Source organism: Leishmania braziliensis, chromosome 26 (genome assembly GCF_000002845.2).
Source record: "Leishmania braziliensis MHOM/BR/75/M2904 complete genome, chromosome 26".
Lineage (NCBI taxonomy): Eukaryota > Euglenozoa > Kinetoplastea > Trypanosomatida > Trypanosomatidae > Leishmania > Leishmania braziliensis.
In genome coordinates, this window is record NC_009318.2 from 472800 (window position 1) to 488953 (window position 16154).

Here is a 16154-nt window from a genome sequence, read left to right on the forward strand (position 1 = left end):
ACCCCGACCAGGAAGGCCCAGTTTTGAGCTGAATGCATTGCTGATTCGACACTTTCACACAGAGGATTTTTTTGCTGACGCACCGCTGCCGCCTTGCTGGCTGACACCGGCGGTCCCCCGCCGCTGCTGCGCTGCCCGCCGCCTCCCTGGCAGGCCGCTGGCGGTGCGCGCGTGCGTGTGCACAGTACGGTTAAACACGGACGCGCCGCTGCATACGCTCTTGGTGCTGGCGCCGTCCGCCAGTGTCGTACGAGAGGGGGAGGGGCGAGGGCGTGCTGGTGTGCTGCTGCAGTGCCGCCAGGTAAAGCGGCGATGGTGTGCCTCATCCGCGTCGCTTGTTCAAGCGGCACGAGAGAGTGAGTGACGAAGTGTGTGTGCGTGTTGTTGTTGTTGCGGTGGGAGAGGTGTGCACGGCGACACACCGACACAGGCGCAGAGGGAGAGCGCGACAGAGACGCAGACGCAGGATGCACAAAACTGATTCAGGCGTGCCGACGCACGCATCAGGAACCCCCTGACTGAGACACTATCATGCACCACTCTGAGGCTGCGAGCCGCGTGTGCCTGTGTGCCCGTGTGCGCGCTGTGGATGCGCGGCGGAGGGGCAGTGATGGCGCGCGGGTGTGTGCGGCGCACTGCGCCCCGTCAGGGCGGTCGCCGTTGCCGTCGCGGGGTGCTGCTCCGCGTGCCGCTGTGGACCTGTGCACAGATGATGATTGACTGTAACATCACAGACTTTGAGTCGCGATGATAGCAACCATGTCGCCCCAGTCTGACGTGCACCTGCACCGTGCATTCTGCTGTGTGCGCGTGCGCAACTAGAGCTCTGTCCTTGTGTGTGCTTGTGTGTGTGTGTGTGTGTGTGTGTGTGTGTGTGTGTGTGTGTGTGTGAGTGTGTGTGCGTGGGGTGTCGCGAGGAGGGGGGGGGCCGTGCGTGCCCGCCGCTGCGCGCTGACATGATCGACACCTAGGTTGATGTAAAGCCGTCGCAGATGGACATTGAGTGGCGCACGCCGTGAAACCGACCCCGCCTCGTCTGATCGCGCGCACTCCCCCCTCCCTGCGCCGCTGCTGCTGCTGCCCACTGGCCCCGTCACCTTGAGGGCGCCCGTGCCGCTTGTCGGCGCATGCTGGGCGTACGGCCTCGAGTCGCTGCGGCGCTGGCGCACATGCGCGCGTGCGCGTGTGTTGTCTGCGCTGCGATTCGGGGGGCCACAGAGCAAGGGGTGCGAGCCCGTGGCGTGATGCTCGGCGTGCCTCGCGCGCGCCTGACGCACCGCCACGCGCCGCGGTTCCCGTTACGCATATCCTGTGTGCGCTCCAGCCCCGTCGGGGCCATGACGAGTCCGCAACCAACCATGCGTTACACATTGCCTGCGCGCGTGCGCGAGGAGACGGTGCGCTTACTGTAGTGCGCGTGCCGCAAGACCCCACAGGCACCGTGCATGAAACTGGAGCGCTAGATTGCAAGCTGCCCGTGTGCGCTGTGTGCGATGGTGCGGGGGATGACAGACAACACGACAAGGAAGCACAGTTTGAGCTGATGCATTGCTGATCGACACTGTCACACAGAGGCTATCTCTGCTGACGCACCGCTGCCGCCTTGCTGGCTGACACCGGCGGTCCCCCGCCGCTGCTGCGCTGCCCGCCGCCTCCCTGGCAGGCCGCTGGCGGTGCGCGCGTGCGTGTGCACAGTACGGTTAAACACGGACGCGCCGCTGCATACGCTCTTGGTGCTGGCGCCGTCCGCCAGTGTCGTACGAGAGGGGGAGGGGCTAAGGCCTGCTGGTGTGTTGCCGGGGTGCGCCACGCTTATGCAGGCATAGTTTGATGAATCAGCGCCGCCACTCCAATCAACATGTGCAAGGTAAAGGCCACGGCAGCCACAATGGTGATCAGCACACAGGCGTATACAGAAAGGCGCCACCTCTTCCACCGCCGCCGTCGCGTACTCTGTCGCCGATGCCGAGCGTCGCGGCAGCCATGAGTGGTGGCTTCTCGCCTCGTGTGCGAATCCTTCCCGACCACCACCGCGGACTTGGTAGCGATGTGTCAGTACACCTCAGCATGTCTCCTCCCGACTCCGGACACATGTCACCTGAGCAGGAAGATCCACAAGGTTTTCCTGTGCTTTACCCGTCATTGTCCGTATACTCGTCCCGGGCCCGCACCGAGTCCGTCATGGGCGACGATGATCGCGGTATCAGCGGCGGTAGGTCGACCGGCTTCTCAAAGTTTGGAAGCTTCTCATCATCTACTAACATCGCAAACTCACCGCGCCTCTCAATGGACGACTTCGCGTCTCGCCTGTCGCCGTCGATAGCTCCAAGCACAGCTCGAAACACCCCCGTCGACCTCATTCAGAAGTCGCCACAGCAACACTTGTCACACAATTATCCCCAGAGTCACAGCTCCGCCTCTACATCGGTCCACAACGTCCCGGCGTATGGGCACGAGCCACCGACGTCGGGGGCGGACGTGCTGCCTGTCATGCTAGCGTCACACGCAAGCCTGCGGTGCAGTGGCGCAATCGAAACGTGTGTCTGTGGAAGCGGCCTCAACAGCGCTAACGGGCAGAGCCCGACGGCTCCAGCCAGTGCGACTGCGCTGCGCGACGCCACGTTCACCTCCGCAACCTCATCGGTCGCTTCTCTCATGGCAACAGCAACGTGCGTTGTGAGCCACCCGATTGCGCAGTCTTCCTCTGGAAATCTTACCGCACCCATGAGCTGCAGTCCTACATATCCGTCATGGTCGCCAGGTGTCTCGTTGGGTCACTCAACGCCATGCCTGCAAGACGACTTCGTGATGCGAGCGGATGCAGAGATAGTGCAGGGGCTGCCGCGGGGCAAAGTACCGCGCCTGCCAGGCTGCTCCATACGCGACTGGGCAGCGCATTTGAGGGTCAAAGAAGAAGAATTGCTCCGGCAGGAGCAGCACCACCACCACGACACCCTTCATTGTGGCAAGAATAGAGACGCATCCCTCTTGGGTGGTGCGGCTCCACCTGCAAAGCCAGGCTCAATGGCGATCTCACGCAACGCGCGGCTGCCGCGGATAGCGCCGCAGGAAGTCGCCACCCACAACACGCCGGATGACTTGTGGATAGTCATCCGAAACGTCGTGTACGACTGCACCGCCTTTCAACGCTACCACCCAGGCGGAGAGAAGTTGCTGCTGGCTTGTGGGGGGCGTGATGCCACAGCCGTGTACGACCGCTTCCACGCGTGGGTTTCATGCGAGAGCTTCATGGCCCCGTACGCGGTTGGTGTTATTGCCTCTTCTGAACCCCGATGACGGTGGAAAGCAGGCGTAGAGGCAGTTTCTCTTTCTGGATAGCTTCTCGCTGCTTATGGCCTCCATGCGCATACCAGCCGCCTTTTTTTCCCTGCTGCTGCTGCTATCGTTCGCTTTGCTTTGAGCGACTACTCCAGAGAGATCCGATATGCACTCTTGTTTGTAGGGGGGGGGGACATACACAAGCTCCATAGCTAGGCAGTCCGCCCACCTCGCGCGCGCGCCTTCCCTTTCCAGCTTGAAGGGACATCTGAGCTGCTCTCTCTCTTCTCTTTCTGTCCTTGATGTACGTCGTGGGTGTGAGCCGATCCCTTCTGTTTTTTTTGGTATGCCCCCCTCCTCCTTCCCCTCAGTGTAGTAGTTCTTCGCTCACTCTTCTCTTGCTGCGGCTCCATGTAGCGCATGCTCGAGGTCTTCCTTCTCTCGCTGCCTTCCCTCGACCTCTCTCTCTCGGCAAGTGTAGGTCTTCGTTTCGTCCCTTTTTGTGTTTTTTGTTTCGCTGGGAGGTAGAGTGATTACGCCATTGGTCCCATGTGTGTGTGTGTGTGTGTGTGTGTGTGTGTGTGTGTGGATGTAACGCCCGTGTCTGCGCGTCGGTGGGCGCCGTCGTGAAGAAGGACTTGACTTGGGGCTCTCGTCTTGACTGCTCGCGCCTCTATCGATGTCGCTTGACATATCTGCGCCTTTTGGTGGCGAGTGTGCTTTCCTCTTACATGATTGTGTTTTCTCTCTTGTGCCTTAGGCCTACTGCTATGCCTGAGAATCTATCTTTCCCTCTCTGTGGGGGGAACGTGTGTCTGGGCAGAGAGATGGTAAGAAATGGGGGAAAGCCTGGTACTCATCTCCTTGGCTTTCCTCTCCTTTCCTCCCTCCTCCCGCGGTAGGCTGCAGTGCAAACTGCACGCTCGCCTCCTCTGTATTCTCTCCTCCTCCTCCTCCCTCCCCCTCATCCCTTTTTTTTTTTTACTTCTACAAGCCTGTAGAAATACATTAGGCGCGCGAATATGTTTGGTCCCTTTTTGTGGACGTCGTGCCTTGAGCTTAACTTCTCCACTCCTCTCCCTCGATGTCCCTTTTAGTCCCGTCGCACGAGTGAGCGACAAGCAAACGCACAAACAAGGGGGAGGGGGTGGGGGGCAGACGTTATTCCTTGGCTGCGCTTTCCTCTTTCCTTCTCCCTCGCCTTTTCTGTAGTCCTCGGGGCAGGGGAAGCGGGCACACGCACGCCTTCGAAGAAAACGCAAATGTATAATCGAATAAGATGGCCCACCCTCCCTTTGTGCCCCCACGTGTGAATACATACAGAGACTCCACCACGCGAACAGAGGCGCAATAAGGAAATATTTCCGCATCTTGCCCCCCACCCCACCCCCACCCCTCTCCTCTCCTCTCTTTTCCGTTGTTGTTGTTTTCACTGCACCCGCCTCAAACAACACACCCTTGCGAGTTTGTTTTTCCCTTTTTTCCTTCTTCTTCTTCTTCTGTCTCCTCATGTCGTTACGCTCGCCCTCAATCCGGTCTTCGTTCTCGCTTCCGTCGTGTTCACCGCTGCTGCTGTCGCCACTTACCTCGGATTTGGTCAACCTCAAGTGCACACGATTTTCCACGTCCCCCTCCTCTCCTCATCATCCCCCCTCTCTCTCTCTCTCTGTGCTTGTTCGGATGACCCCTTTGGGAGCTTCAAAAGCCTCATCTATTTACATGTCTCGGTGTGTAATGCTTATGCACAGGCAAGCACCCCATACACGGGCGCGCGCGCGGCACACACACATACTCACAGGTACCTCACACCTCATACTTTTCGTTCTCGCCCTCTGAATGTTGGTGTGGTCTCTCTTTCGCTTTGTCTTTGGGTCTTCTTTTCATTATCAACATTTTTTTAGCGTGAGAGGAAGCAAGCGTGTTCCCTAGTTTTTCCTCTGCACCCCACCCACCATCCTTTCCTTTGCTTCTCCTCTGTGCGGTCGTTTTGTGGCTTGGTTTTCTTTTATGAAGTGCCTTTTCCCTCCTCGCACCACCCCCTCTCTCTCTCTCTTCCCTTGTGTTGTCACAGCTGATCCCCGCTCGCTATGTTGCTTTCGCCGTCTCCTTGCGTCTCCCTCTCTGGTGATGTTGTTGCTTCGTTTCGCCTGCTTTGGTTCTCCACTCTCAACTCCTCGATGATGCCGCCCACTTCAGCGCGTGGCATCTCAGGACTCCGTTCCCACCCTTTGCGGGGAAGCCAAGCAGCCTGAAGCGGCGTGCCCCTGCGTACGGCTGTGTAGGGTCTTGGAGTCGGCGGGCATGTCGGAGGCGGGCGCTGTGCCCAAAAAAGAGTTGCGGTCATGAGCGGATTTTCCCCGTCTCAATACGATTCACGTCAACAATTTAGACACAAATACGCCTCCACCTACCACCCGTGCTGCCTCTGCGGGGTGGCAATGGTGTGGTGCGTAATGTCAGATCTGACCTGCGCCGTATCCCAGTGGCATTACAGTGGTCCTCAACGACGCCAAAGGGTGTCGGCTGGCACGCGCCCTTGGCAGAGCTGTGGCGCAGAACAGCGGTATCGATAAGCTATAATTACATGTGTATGTTGACCGACTTGTTTGTGGCAAAGCGACACGTTGGGGAAAATACATCGACTCTCGAGCTCTTTTCTTCGCTTACTGCACCGACTTTCTCTCTCCTTCAATCGACTACATCACTGCGCGAGCCGTTGGGCTGCGTTAGCAACTGAGAAAGAGGTCGAGGCCCTCGTTGTATCTTGTGAATTTTGCGCACGTACCAGTTTGTGGCATCATCTTTCTCTTTCTTATTCTTATTTTCCCTTTGTTTCGTGCAATCTAATTCCTCTTCCCCTCCGGTATTAGCCGTTGCGCAGTGTGTGTGGGGGGGATGTGCAACATGAAGATACACGCGTGCACGCACTACGCGCTCGCACAAGCAAAGACAAGCACGTTTGCAAAGGAGAGCCCCACTGAATGCCTCATCACGTGTCTGTGAGCGTGTCGAGATCTCTCTGCTGCTCCTCCACCCACACACACACGCACACATACGTGTTTCGAAAATGCGAGACGAGGGGAATGGGAAGGGCGACGCCGGTGGTCGGTGTGCGCAGTGCAGGCGGAGGTCCTTTTCGTGTCTGCGCATTCTGTCTTTTGTTTTGCCTTGTTTTCTTCAAACAGAAGTTGGGAAGAGTAGTGGTGAAAGACGACGGGGGATGCGAAACGGGGGGTGCCAAGGACTAACGAAGCTGTCCCAGCCCCTTCCCCCCCTCGCGTCTCTCAGCTCGTTCTCTCGCCCACTCTGAATCCTCCCTCAGATCCTTCTGCTCGCTCTTACCTGGCCTATGACTCGACTTTATACCCCCCCCCCTGCAGCCCTCACCACGCACTTACTTAAGTGACACAACGCACGTCTCTGTGTATGCGGTTGCGGCTGCGGGTTGCTGAGAGCATCCAGAGGGAGAAAGCGATGTAGTAGAACAGGATCGGCTGGGAGACAAGAAGAAGGGGGCAAATTGATAAAAACGAAAAAGAGATCCGGATTGCAGCAGCAGCAGCAGCACCGCAAACGGCACGCACATCTTCTCGCATTGCCGTTGACGCTCTGCATTTCAATGTTCGCCACTTAGCCTGTACGGGTGCATTCATGTTTTCTCCTTTTTTTTTCTGTTTCGGTTTCCCAATTCGTCCCCCTCATGTGGCTCGGCGTCCTGCCAGCACACACACACGCACGCATTTTTGTGGGGTTTGAGTCTCTTTGTTGTGGTTTCTGCTTTCGCTCCTTCTTGCTTACTGTGTGTTTTTGCTCAGGTTTTGGATGCTCCATGGGGCTGCTCTCCCTTTCCTCCTCTCGCCTGCGCAGCACCGATGCATCTGTGTGTGCACTCGTGCTCTGCGCTTTTCTGTCGGGGGGAGGGAGAGGGGGCGCCTCTCTATTAATATCAGCATTGGTATTACGCTGGCAGCCTCGTCCTCGCTCACTGACTTTCCTTTCGCTTCATTTCATCCTTGTTTTCGTCTAGCCCTGCACAACTATTCCCCAAGTACATTTGGGCCGTGCATGCATCTGCAGCAGGAGCTGATGTATAGGTGTGCCCGTGTGACCCCCTCCCTCCCTTCCCCTTTATATTTCTCTTCTCCTTTGGTTTGCCTTTGCGTCTGCCACTTTAGTGCCCATCTTAGGGTTTCTTGTGCTCTCGCCTCCTCTTTTCTTCCCCTTCTTTCTCTCTCTCTCTCTCTTCCACACGACGCGTCTTCTGGGCTCTCTTCGCTCTCCATATCGTTCCCACTCTCCCCTCCACCCGCCCACCCCACCTCGGCCACTCCCCACCGTTCGTACGACGTCTTGGGCTTCTTCTGTTGGCGCTACTACAGGCGACGCTGTATGTTTGAATGCGCATGAAAAGGCGGCTCGTTTTTTCCCTCCCTCCCTCCCACTCTCCTCCCACTTTCCCATGTATGTGTAGGTGCACATTAGGGGGAACGCATCCCGTGCCGCGAAGTTCGCTGTCTGGGGGGTGCGTGTCTCGTGTGTGTCTCTTTGGTGCGTTGCTGCTCAGACTCATCGTTCAAGACACACTCGTTTGGGGAGGGGGAGGTGCTCTCCTACAACGCGGTTGAGTATCATGGCAGCCTTTGTTTTTTCCTCCACTATGAAGGTTGCGCTTCCTTCTCCTCTAGGCGTTGGCCTTACCCGCGTGTCAACGCAAACGCATACACGCGCAGAAACACACAGTGAAGATCAGCTGCATATGCAAAGGGACAGGGACAGGAAGGAGGATGGGGGGATCCATTGTGGGGGTGCTCTACTCGGTTGCCGTTGGGGACTCTCTTGTCCGTTTCTTGCTGCTTCTCTGGACATCTCTTGTGTGATTTATGGGGTCATCTTTTCTTGACTGCTATTCCTAAGAAGGTGCGGCTTCTTTTCCCCGAGCATTCCCCCCCCCCCCCTATCCCCTCCCTTTGCTCTCTCTCTCTATCCCCCGTCCCCCTTGTCGACTGACAGTATTCTCCGCCACCCCTTCCCCTCCCCCTCCCTCTCCCGCCCACTCCCCTTACGACTCCACGGCTCCTTTTTCCCGCCCACTGACCATCGGTCTCAACTTTACCAAAGACGTTTCCGTGGGCGCCACGCCTTCAACACACGCACGCACCTCTGTGTACCCCCACATTGTAACTCGCTCGAATCATCTCGCCTTGTCGCTTGTTGGGGGTGTCAAAACTAACGCCTGTGCAGCCTACTTTGTTCGCCGTTGTTTTGCTTCCGCTTTCGTGGACGTGTGGGTCTGTGCGTGTAGGCGTATGAGCGCTCCAGCTCTTTCTCTCGCTTTACCCTCGGCATGGTCTGCACACGCGCGCGGGGCGCAGGCACTGACAAGCATCCTGTCGTTTTTCTTGTCTCATTCCGTCTTGGGTAGTGTGCGTGTGTTCATCATGTGACACTTAGGCAAACTTGTGTACGAGCAGTGAAGTGAAAAGAAGGGAAAGGTGGTTTATCATCATCGTGGCTTCTTGTCTCAGCTGTGCCTTCATCTGCGATTGAATTTGATTCGGGGAACAGCAACATCAACACACGCTTGGATTCAGAATAGCAACACAACTGCGCGCGCCTTCTCAGACTGTTAGTGGAAGGGGAGGGGTTGTGTGGTGCACGAAAGACTTTCTGAACCATATTGAATACTGAATTTGATGAAGTGTTTTATTCTTCTCTCATTGCTTCTTTGATTATGCCCTCTGAAACCTGTTGTCTCCTTCTCCCCCGACTCGCTCATCCCCTCTCAACCTCTCTTCTCACACGACTATAGTCCTCCTCCTCTTTCATATTTCGCAGTTGTCGAGAGGAACATTCAGACATGGGCGCTTTTGGTTTCTTGCCTTGAGGGAATCTTTTCCTGCTTCGCTGCTGATTGCCCTCATCTCACTTTTGTTCTCTCCTGTGGCCGCCCTTTACGTTTATCAGTCACTGAACAGCAGCAACACACTTCCCTCCTCTCTCTCTCTCTCTCGATAGCAGCCACACGCACACGGCGCAGCTTCTTCTTCGCTCTCTCCCTCTTCTCCGGTCACTCCTCCAATGCTTCTGCTTTCTCGGCCTTCGCTCATTTTCCTCTCTCCCCTATTTCTTCCCTTTCCGGTTTCCTACAGTTACAAGCACACACACCCAAGCGCGAAGGAGGGGAAAGAGGGAGGTGTCAGGTGCCTGTGTGTGCGTGTGCGTGGGTGTGTGTGTGTGTGTGTGTGCCTGTATGTGGTTCTATGCGCACGGTGCGTTTTCCTCTTCTCCTTGTCTGTGGGCATTGGGCTTCATCTCTCTCAAGTGCATTTCGCTCGTTTGTTTTTCTTCTTTTCTGTTGTGTGCTTTGCGGTGTGCAGAGTTGACTGCGACACTGTGTTCTCTCTTCACTGACTGTGCTTCACAGCCGCTTCGGCCGCTGTTGATTAAGGCTGTCGTGGTGCTTCTCTGATGGTGAGGGAGGATCGAAGTGTTCCCTTCTCTTTCCGCACCTCTGCACTCTCTTTCTTTGACTTCTGCGCACGTATGTACGTGTGTGTCTGTGCATGTGCGTGCGTGTGTACGTGCTTGTGTGTACACACAATGGCAAAGAAGAAAAAAAGAAACGAAGGAGGTAACTTCTAAAGGGTGCATTGTTGGATATTGGCAAGACAGCACACCTTGTTCGACCCTCTGCCCCCTCCCCCTCTCCTACGGGTCCTCACGCATGCGGTCCTGGCCGCCCCAGGGCGTGTTGGTCACGTCCATGTGGCGGATTGTGGGGGCGTCTGTGATGAGAAATGGAGGTGTTCTGACCCTCTCATATGTTGAGTGGGTGTGGGTGTGTGCGCACGCTCTGCAACGTTGTATGCGTCCGCCCCTCGTGCAAGGCATTCATCACTGGGGGGAGGAGGGGGGGCATGTGTCTCCGTGATTGCCTAGGGCGCCCCTTCACCAACATATTCCGCCACCATTCGCACCGCATCATCGTCGACGATTCCCTCCCCCCCCCCTTCCCTTCCGACACGATCTTTCGCTAATCCACCAAACCTCCGTATACCTTCACATACACGCGCACACTCGTATATGGTCGCATCCTCTCGCCAATTGTGCGTCATGAAAAGGGGATTGGGCACAATCATTGACCCTCCCCCCCCTGCGCACACCGCGTATCCACAAGTGCCGTGAGGCGTCATCGTCTTAGCTTTCATTGGCCTTTTTTTCTTTGGGGACCTCTCCTTTCTCTCGCCCGCTCGTTCTCTCTCTCTCTCCCTCGTCTTGTCATTCACAACGAGCATCGTGCTCCTGCGTGGGGGACGGGGGGGCGGCAGTCGACGGTGTACGGACCCCACCCGGTTCAAGCAGTACTCAAGAAAAAAAGGATCAAAACACGCTAGCCAAAACGCGAGTGCGCCTCGCATTAAATCTAAGCACATACGCAGGGACACACGTACACACACAGAGAGAGAGAAGGGTGCAACCGGGTTCCTCATTACTGTTGCCTTCTTTTCTGCTTTGCCCCTTCCACATCTGGTGGCCTCACTCATGGGCAGCGTCTGCTCCTCTGGCGAGGATGCCAGGCACCATCGTGAGAACCACAAGAACCGCATCAACCCCACCGAGACCTACGACAAGTGGCAGCAGAAGATGCTGCTTGACATCGGTGCCGACCCGCTGGCTGTCATTCGAGACTTTCCACGCATGACAGTGTTCGTGCACACCAACACGTCCTGCCACTCCTTACAGGATTACTACCACCCAATCAATGATTGCACTGACGCAGCGTTGAACAGGAAACCGCAGCAGCAGGAGCAGCCACGACTGCAGTCCCCTATCAACCCACTAGTCCCTCGGAACAGAAGTCAGTCACATCCTAATGTCGGAGCAGATGCTGCTGAGCACGGCGTCGGTGGTGCAGCGGGTATGGAAGGCGAGTCAAGGCAGCAACAGCGCCGCCGCAAGCGCATGGAGAAGTGCAGCTCTTCAGCACTGCACATGGATACATCAACCGGCGCTAAGGTTAATGCTAACGCCAGTGTTGCATGGACCTCGCCGACGGCGTCTCCGTTAGTACCGCCTCGCTCCCCTTCCAACCTGATGCCTCACGGCAGCACCAAGTCTCAGCGTCCCAGCCGACAAGAACTGTCCCTCGGCGACGACGTTTTCGCCGCTCGCATGCAACGTGTGCGAGATTGTGTGCTGCTGTTGTCAGAGCTGTGCAACGAGCGTGCAACGTTCGGCGCTTCTTTTGAGAGCTCCTGGGACCGTCTCGTCATGCACGGTAGCGGTGGTGGCCGTGGCAGCAACGCGGCCAACGAGCCTTCCCCGGAGCCAACGCACCATAGCCGTCCACCGTCCTCGGCCAAACAAGTGCGAAAGAAATCCATCACGCTTGACGTACACCAAATCCTGTTAAACGCCTGTGTGGACAGCGGCATGCTGATGCTGGTGGAAGAGACTAACTCCGCTCCGACTCTCGCGTCCCCGCTGCTCGGGTCTGCCCAGCCACGGCTTGGTGCGAGCGCGCTGGCGCCTTTGTCGCTGCAACCGTGTACGCCACCAGGGCTGGTGAACCACACTTTCCAGCCAAACACATCGAGTGCATCCGGGCTACAGCCGGGCTCGGCAAACACGACAACTGAGCTCACTGCTGGCGGGGCAACGGCACCGAACCACAGCGCTCTCAGCAGTGACCACCCGCCGATGCCTGAAGCGGGCGCTGATCGGCAGCAGCGAAACCGAGGCCCTGTTGCCAGCGCGTCAAGCACCCCCGCATCTATGGTGCGTCCCAGCCGCGCAACCGCGCTCAACACGACGCCAGGCCGCTACATCGTGCGCAGCGCCACCTTCCACCTCATGCAGTTCACTACGCAAGGAGTAATGTTCTTCCCGGTACAGCGGCTGAAGCACATTCTATGGATGCCGTGGTCCTCGCACATGCAAGATGTGGCGTGGATGATCCACTTCCACGTAGTGGAGGCCACCCCAGAGAACTTAGCTGCATGCAAGCAGCACCATCTCAATACACTGTGCAACACCCCGACGTCCCTGCTGTCGCCGCACGCAGACTCGGAGGTGGAAGCTGTCATCGCTACAGTGGCAGGGGTGTATGGTCACCGAAACTCGCTCTCGGAGACTCGGGCGTTAAAGGGTGGCACCGCCGACGCGGAGGGGGGGAAGCTGCCTTCTATTTCTGACGCCGATACGCACACGGGCAGAGGGCACAGCACCTGTGGAGCAGACGCCGCTGACGGTGTGCGCAACGGCAAACTCATTTTGATTCGGCACATTCAGACAGGACGGCACTACGTCGTGGACAGCGAGCGCAAGACGACGCCGCGGTATGAGTTGGACTGGGCGTGCAACATTGTGCTCGACCAAGACACTCTACTCAAGGTGTTTGCACCGTATCAGGAGTACGCCGCCGCTGCGAGGGATGCGGCAGCGGCGGCGCCGTCAGCCCCTCTTTCATCGCTGCGCAACCCGATTGTGGCGCAGAAGAAGACCACTGAGACCGCCTATTCAGCCTTGCATGCGCATCAGCACCCGTGCGACAACAATTATGAAACTGTCAATGGGGACGCGCCGACGTCAGACACAACGTCAGACAATGTCGCTGAAATGGCGTTCCCACGTAGGCCGGTGGCAGTGCCAGCCACTATGCTTGACCCGGAGCTACTTACCCTAGATTTTGGCGTACGCGCGGCACAGCAGCCGCTGTTGCTGAGGCGCGAGGTGGTGTGTGCATCTGTAGAAGTCCTCGCCGCCCGCATGGAGAAGCCGCCTCACACGCTTTTCATGGTATCCCCCACATGGTGCAAGCGCAAGGAAGAGCTTGACTACGTGTTAAAGCAACAGTACAGGGTGCAGCTGGCGAAGGTGAATGAGCTGCCTAAGAAGATGCTGTATTAGCGCTGACGGTGGTTCCTTGTGTGAGTGCAGTCGTACTTGAGCAAGGGGAGAGGGGCAGCCAGCCACCTGCACCAACGCCATCCTGCATCACTGCCCCTCTCTCCCGCTCACTCACTCCCTCCTCTCTCTCTCGTCTTTAGCCTTTCTTTTACCTTAGAGTGTTGCACATGTGTGTGTGTGTGTATGCAGCGGTGCTTCTGCATGAATGCCGCGGATTGCGGGTAGGACGAAGTCCGAGGGGCTCTGCTCTTGCAAAGGGGTCTATGAAAAGGGGCTGGTGGAGAGAGGAATGAAAAACGAGGACACACACGTTTTACTCCGACTTCCTTTAATCGCCTGATCACTACGACAGTCGACGGATGCAACCAAGGATAGCCCTAATGTCTCCACCACCCTTCATTTGGAGAGCCTCACAGGGACTGGGGTCCGTGTCTGCGTAGGGGTTTTCACCTTCTTCTCTCCCCTCCGCCTTCTCCTCGTCGTCTCCGTCATCCTCTTTCCGTGTCGTTATCCCCCTTTTCTTCTTCTCTTTCTCGTCTACTTCAGTGGTGCCGTGGCCCCTCAGTCGGTATGGCTTTTCCCTCGCCGCTTTCATTCTCATTTCGTGAGTCGCTCGGTTCTGCATCTTCTAGAGTTGCTCCGGCTGAGTTGCTTTTTGGGGGAGTTTCGCTGGTGTCTTGTGTTGTCTTATTGTTTTGTTTGCCCGTTGCTTTCCTTTGCCGTAGCGGATATACGCGCATGTACGCCCGTGTGTGTGTGTGTGCGTGTGTGTGCGTGTGTGTGCGTGTGTGTGTGCGTGTGTGTGTGCGTGTGTTCTCGCTCCTTCCCAGTCCAGAAAAGCAGCGCTCACCGGTCTCCTTTGGGAATTCAAGTTTTTCTTCAGCTTTGATTTGGCTGGTCTCTTCTCAGGCATGCGCGTTGCGGACTTTTCTGTCCTCAGTTCATTAACAATGCGATAAGGTCGAGGAGGCAATCGAGTTTTGTTTTCTCAGTGGAGGCGCCCTCTTTCCCCCTCCGCGCCACGTCTAGTTGCCATGTTCGTTGAGGAAGAGATCCTCATGGACCCTCTGGCCCATTCTCTCCCGTTCTTTCCACTCTGTCTCTCCAGGGTGAGTTGCTCCCGTCCAGCTTTCCTTCGTGGCCCCACCCGGTGCGAAGGAAAGCTGGACGGGAGGTCGGCTCCGCACTCTTGTCGGTGTATTCAGACACAAACACATACCGGGTATCGATATGTTTGTATGAGAAAGGCGCTCTATTCCTTTCCTTATGGCCTCGGTGGGAGCGGCACGACCGCACACAGCCCAAAAGTCGGATTGATTGCGGCGAATACACCGGCTAGCTCATGGCCTCGGTGCAACTCCCTCTCTCCCTGTCTCTCATGCTGACAAGGTGGATTAAGTTTGCACACATATGGGTATGTGTGGTGGGCACAACCGGGTATTTTGGCAAGGCCTCCGTGGGGCACAAAAGAGAAAAAGAGAATCGGGCGTGGTAAGTGAAGAATTGGTGTACCGGCAAAGACGTCGCTTCGCTTCCCTCTTTCTCATGCTTCGGTGCCATCTGCATTCGCTGTCCGCATCATTTTCTCCCTCCCTCCCCAACACCATAAACTCGCACTCCTGGTCATCTCTCTCTCTCTCTGGTGTGTGCTCTACAGCTGCGTTGCACCTTTGCTTTTCAGCAATTACGAGGGGAGAGGGGGTGTCTCTGCATGTGAGGGAGGGGAGGGGAAAGAAAGTGGATGATATGAAAGGGACCTTTGCGCTTCTTCGCCTATGATCGGACATTGTCCTGTTCGACTGTTTGCCTCTCTCTCTCCTTCACCCCTCCCTCTCTCCTTCACCCCTCCCTCTCTCCTTCACCTCTCCCTCTCTCCCATCCACGGACGCCATCGCCGATTTACAGTGACGCGAGTTATTCTCGAAGCAAACAAAACTGACTGCAGAACTGCAACGCAGGCAAGAAGACATCCGCACGTGAAGGCAGTGCTGCGCTCCCTCGCTTTTCTCCTCTCCCCACCGGACTCCCTCACGGAGGCTCGCGCAAGCATAAAGGAAGAAGTAAGGCGGAGCAAGGGGAAACCTGCCGCACACCCCACCATTACCATCGCCGCCTCGCCGCTTTCCACCCCCTCTTCCCTTCCCACACCCCCCTCTGTGTGGGAGACGCACTGGATGCTGGTTGCCGCTTGCTGATCCTCGTGTCTTCCCCTTCTCTTCTCACTCTCCTCTTCAATAGCCCCTACCGCCGCCGCCACCCTCATCCGCGACTCTCTCTCCCCTTCCCCTCCCACCCCACCCCCCGGATGACGGGCGGACAGAGGCGGACAGTGGTGCGTGCGCTTTCCTCCTAAACTCTCCCCTCATTCGACCTCTTTGAACTGTTTGGTGTTCTCTCAGGGGGGCTCTCTCCTTTTCTCTGCGCGGCGCGTGTGTGCGGTTTCCCTTTTACTTTTTTTCTGGGTGTTCACCCTGTGTGTCTGCGTGTCTACCCCCTCCCTCCCTCTCTCACGCACAGTCACAAGCGAACACACACACACACACACATGTACAGCTGTGGAGTTGCATCCCTGTCGCTCCACCTCTCTCGCTTTTCTTATTGGCGTGCTATTTCTTCTCATTTTTCACTTTGGTGCATCGCGCACACCTGTACGTGGGTGCCAGTGAGTTGTGTGCCTCTGTTGGAGTAGAAAGGGAGGTGCATGCGTCATCTCGCTCCTCTGTTGTTTTCGTTTTCCTCGGAGAGCGACCTCCAGTGCTTGGCTCTCGGCTTGTAATCAAGCTGTACACGAGTCCCGCACCGAACTTACACCCCATCATCTTTCACACCTTTCCCCCACCAATCAGTATACATTCACTCGCCGTCGTCGTCCCTCTCTCTCTCTCCTCGCCCACTCCTTATTCTTTCCCACCCTTGACACGATGCCGGCGTGTCCTGATTGTGGGCTCGTGTTCGACTCCCTCAGC

General features: G+C 56.9%; 2 protein-coding genes across 2 annotated transcripts; both read left to right on the forward strand.

Moving 5' to 3' along the window:
* Positions 1-1830: 1830 nt before the first annotated feature.
* Positions 1831-3297, forward strand: LBRM_26_1450 (conserved hypothetical protein; the record flags this gene model as incomplete). The annotated part of the gene is made up of 1 exon (XM_001562326.2): positions 1831-3297. The coding sequence occupies one exon, from the start codon at positions 1831-1833 to the stop codon at positions 3295-3297; it is 1467 nt and encodes a 488-aa protein (XP_001562376.2).
* A 7524-nt stretch (positions 3298-10821) lies between these two features.
* Positions 10822-13188, forward strand: LBRM_26_1460 (conserved hypothetical protein; the record flags this gene model as incomplete). The annotated part of the gene is made up of 1 exon (XM_001562327.2): positions 10822-13188. One exon carries the CDS (start codon positions 10822-10824, stop codon positions 13186-13188), a length of 2367 nt encoding a protein of 788 aa, XP_001562377.2.
* Between the last annotated feature and the right edge of the window lie 2966 nt (positions 13189-16154).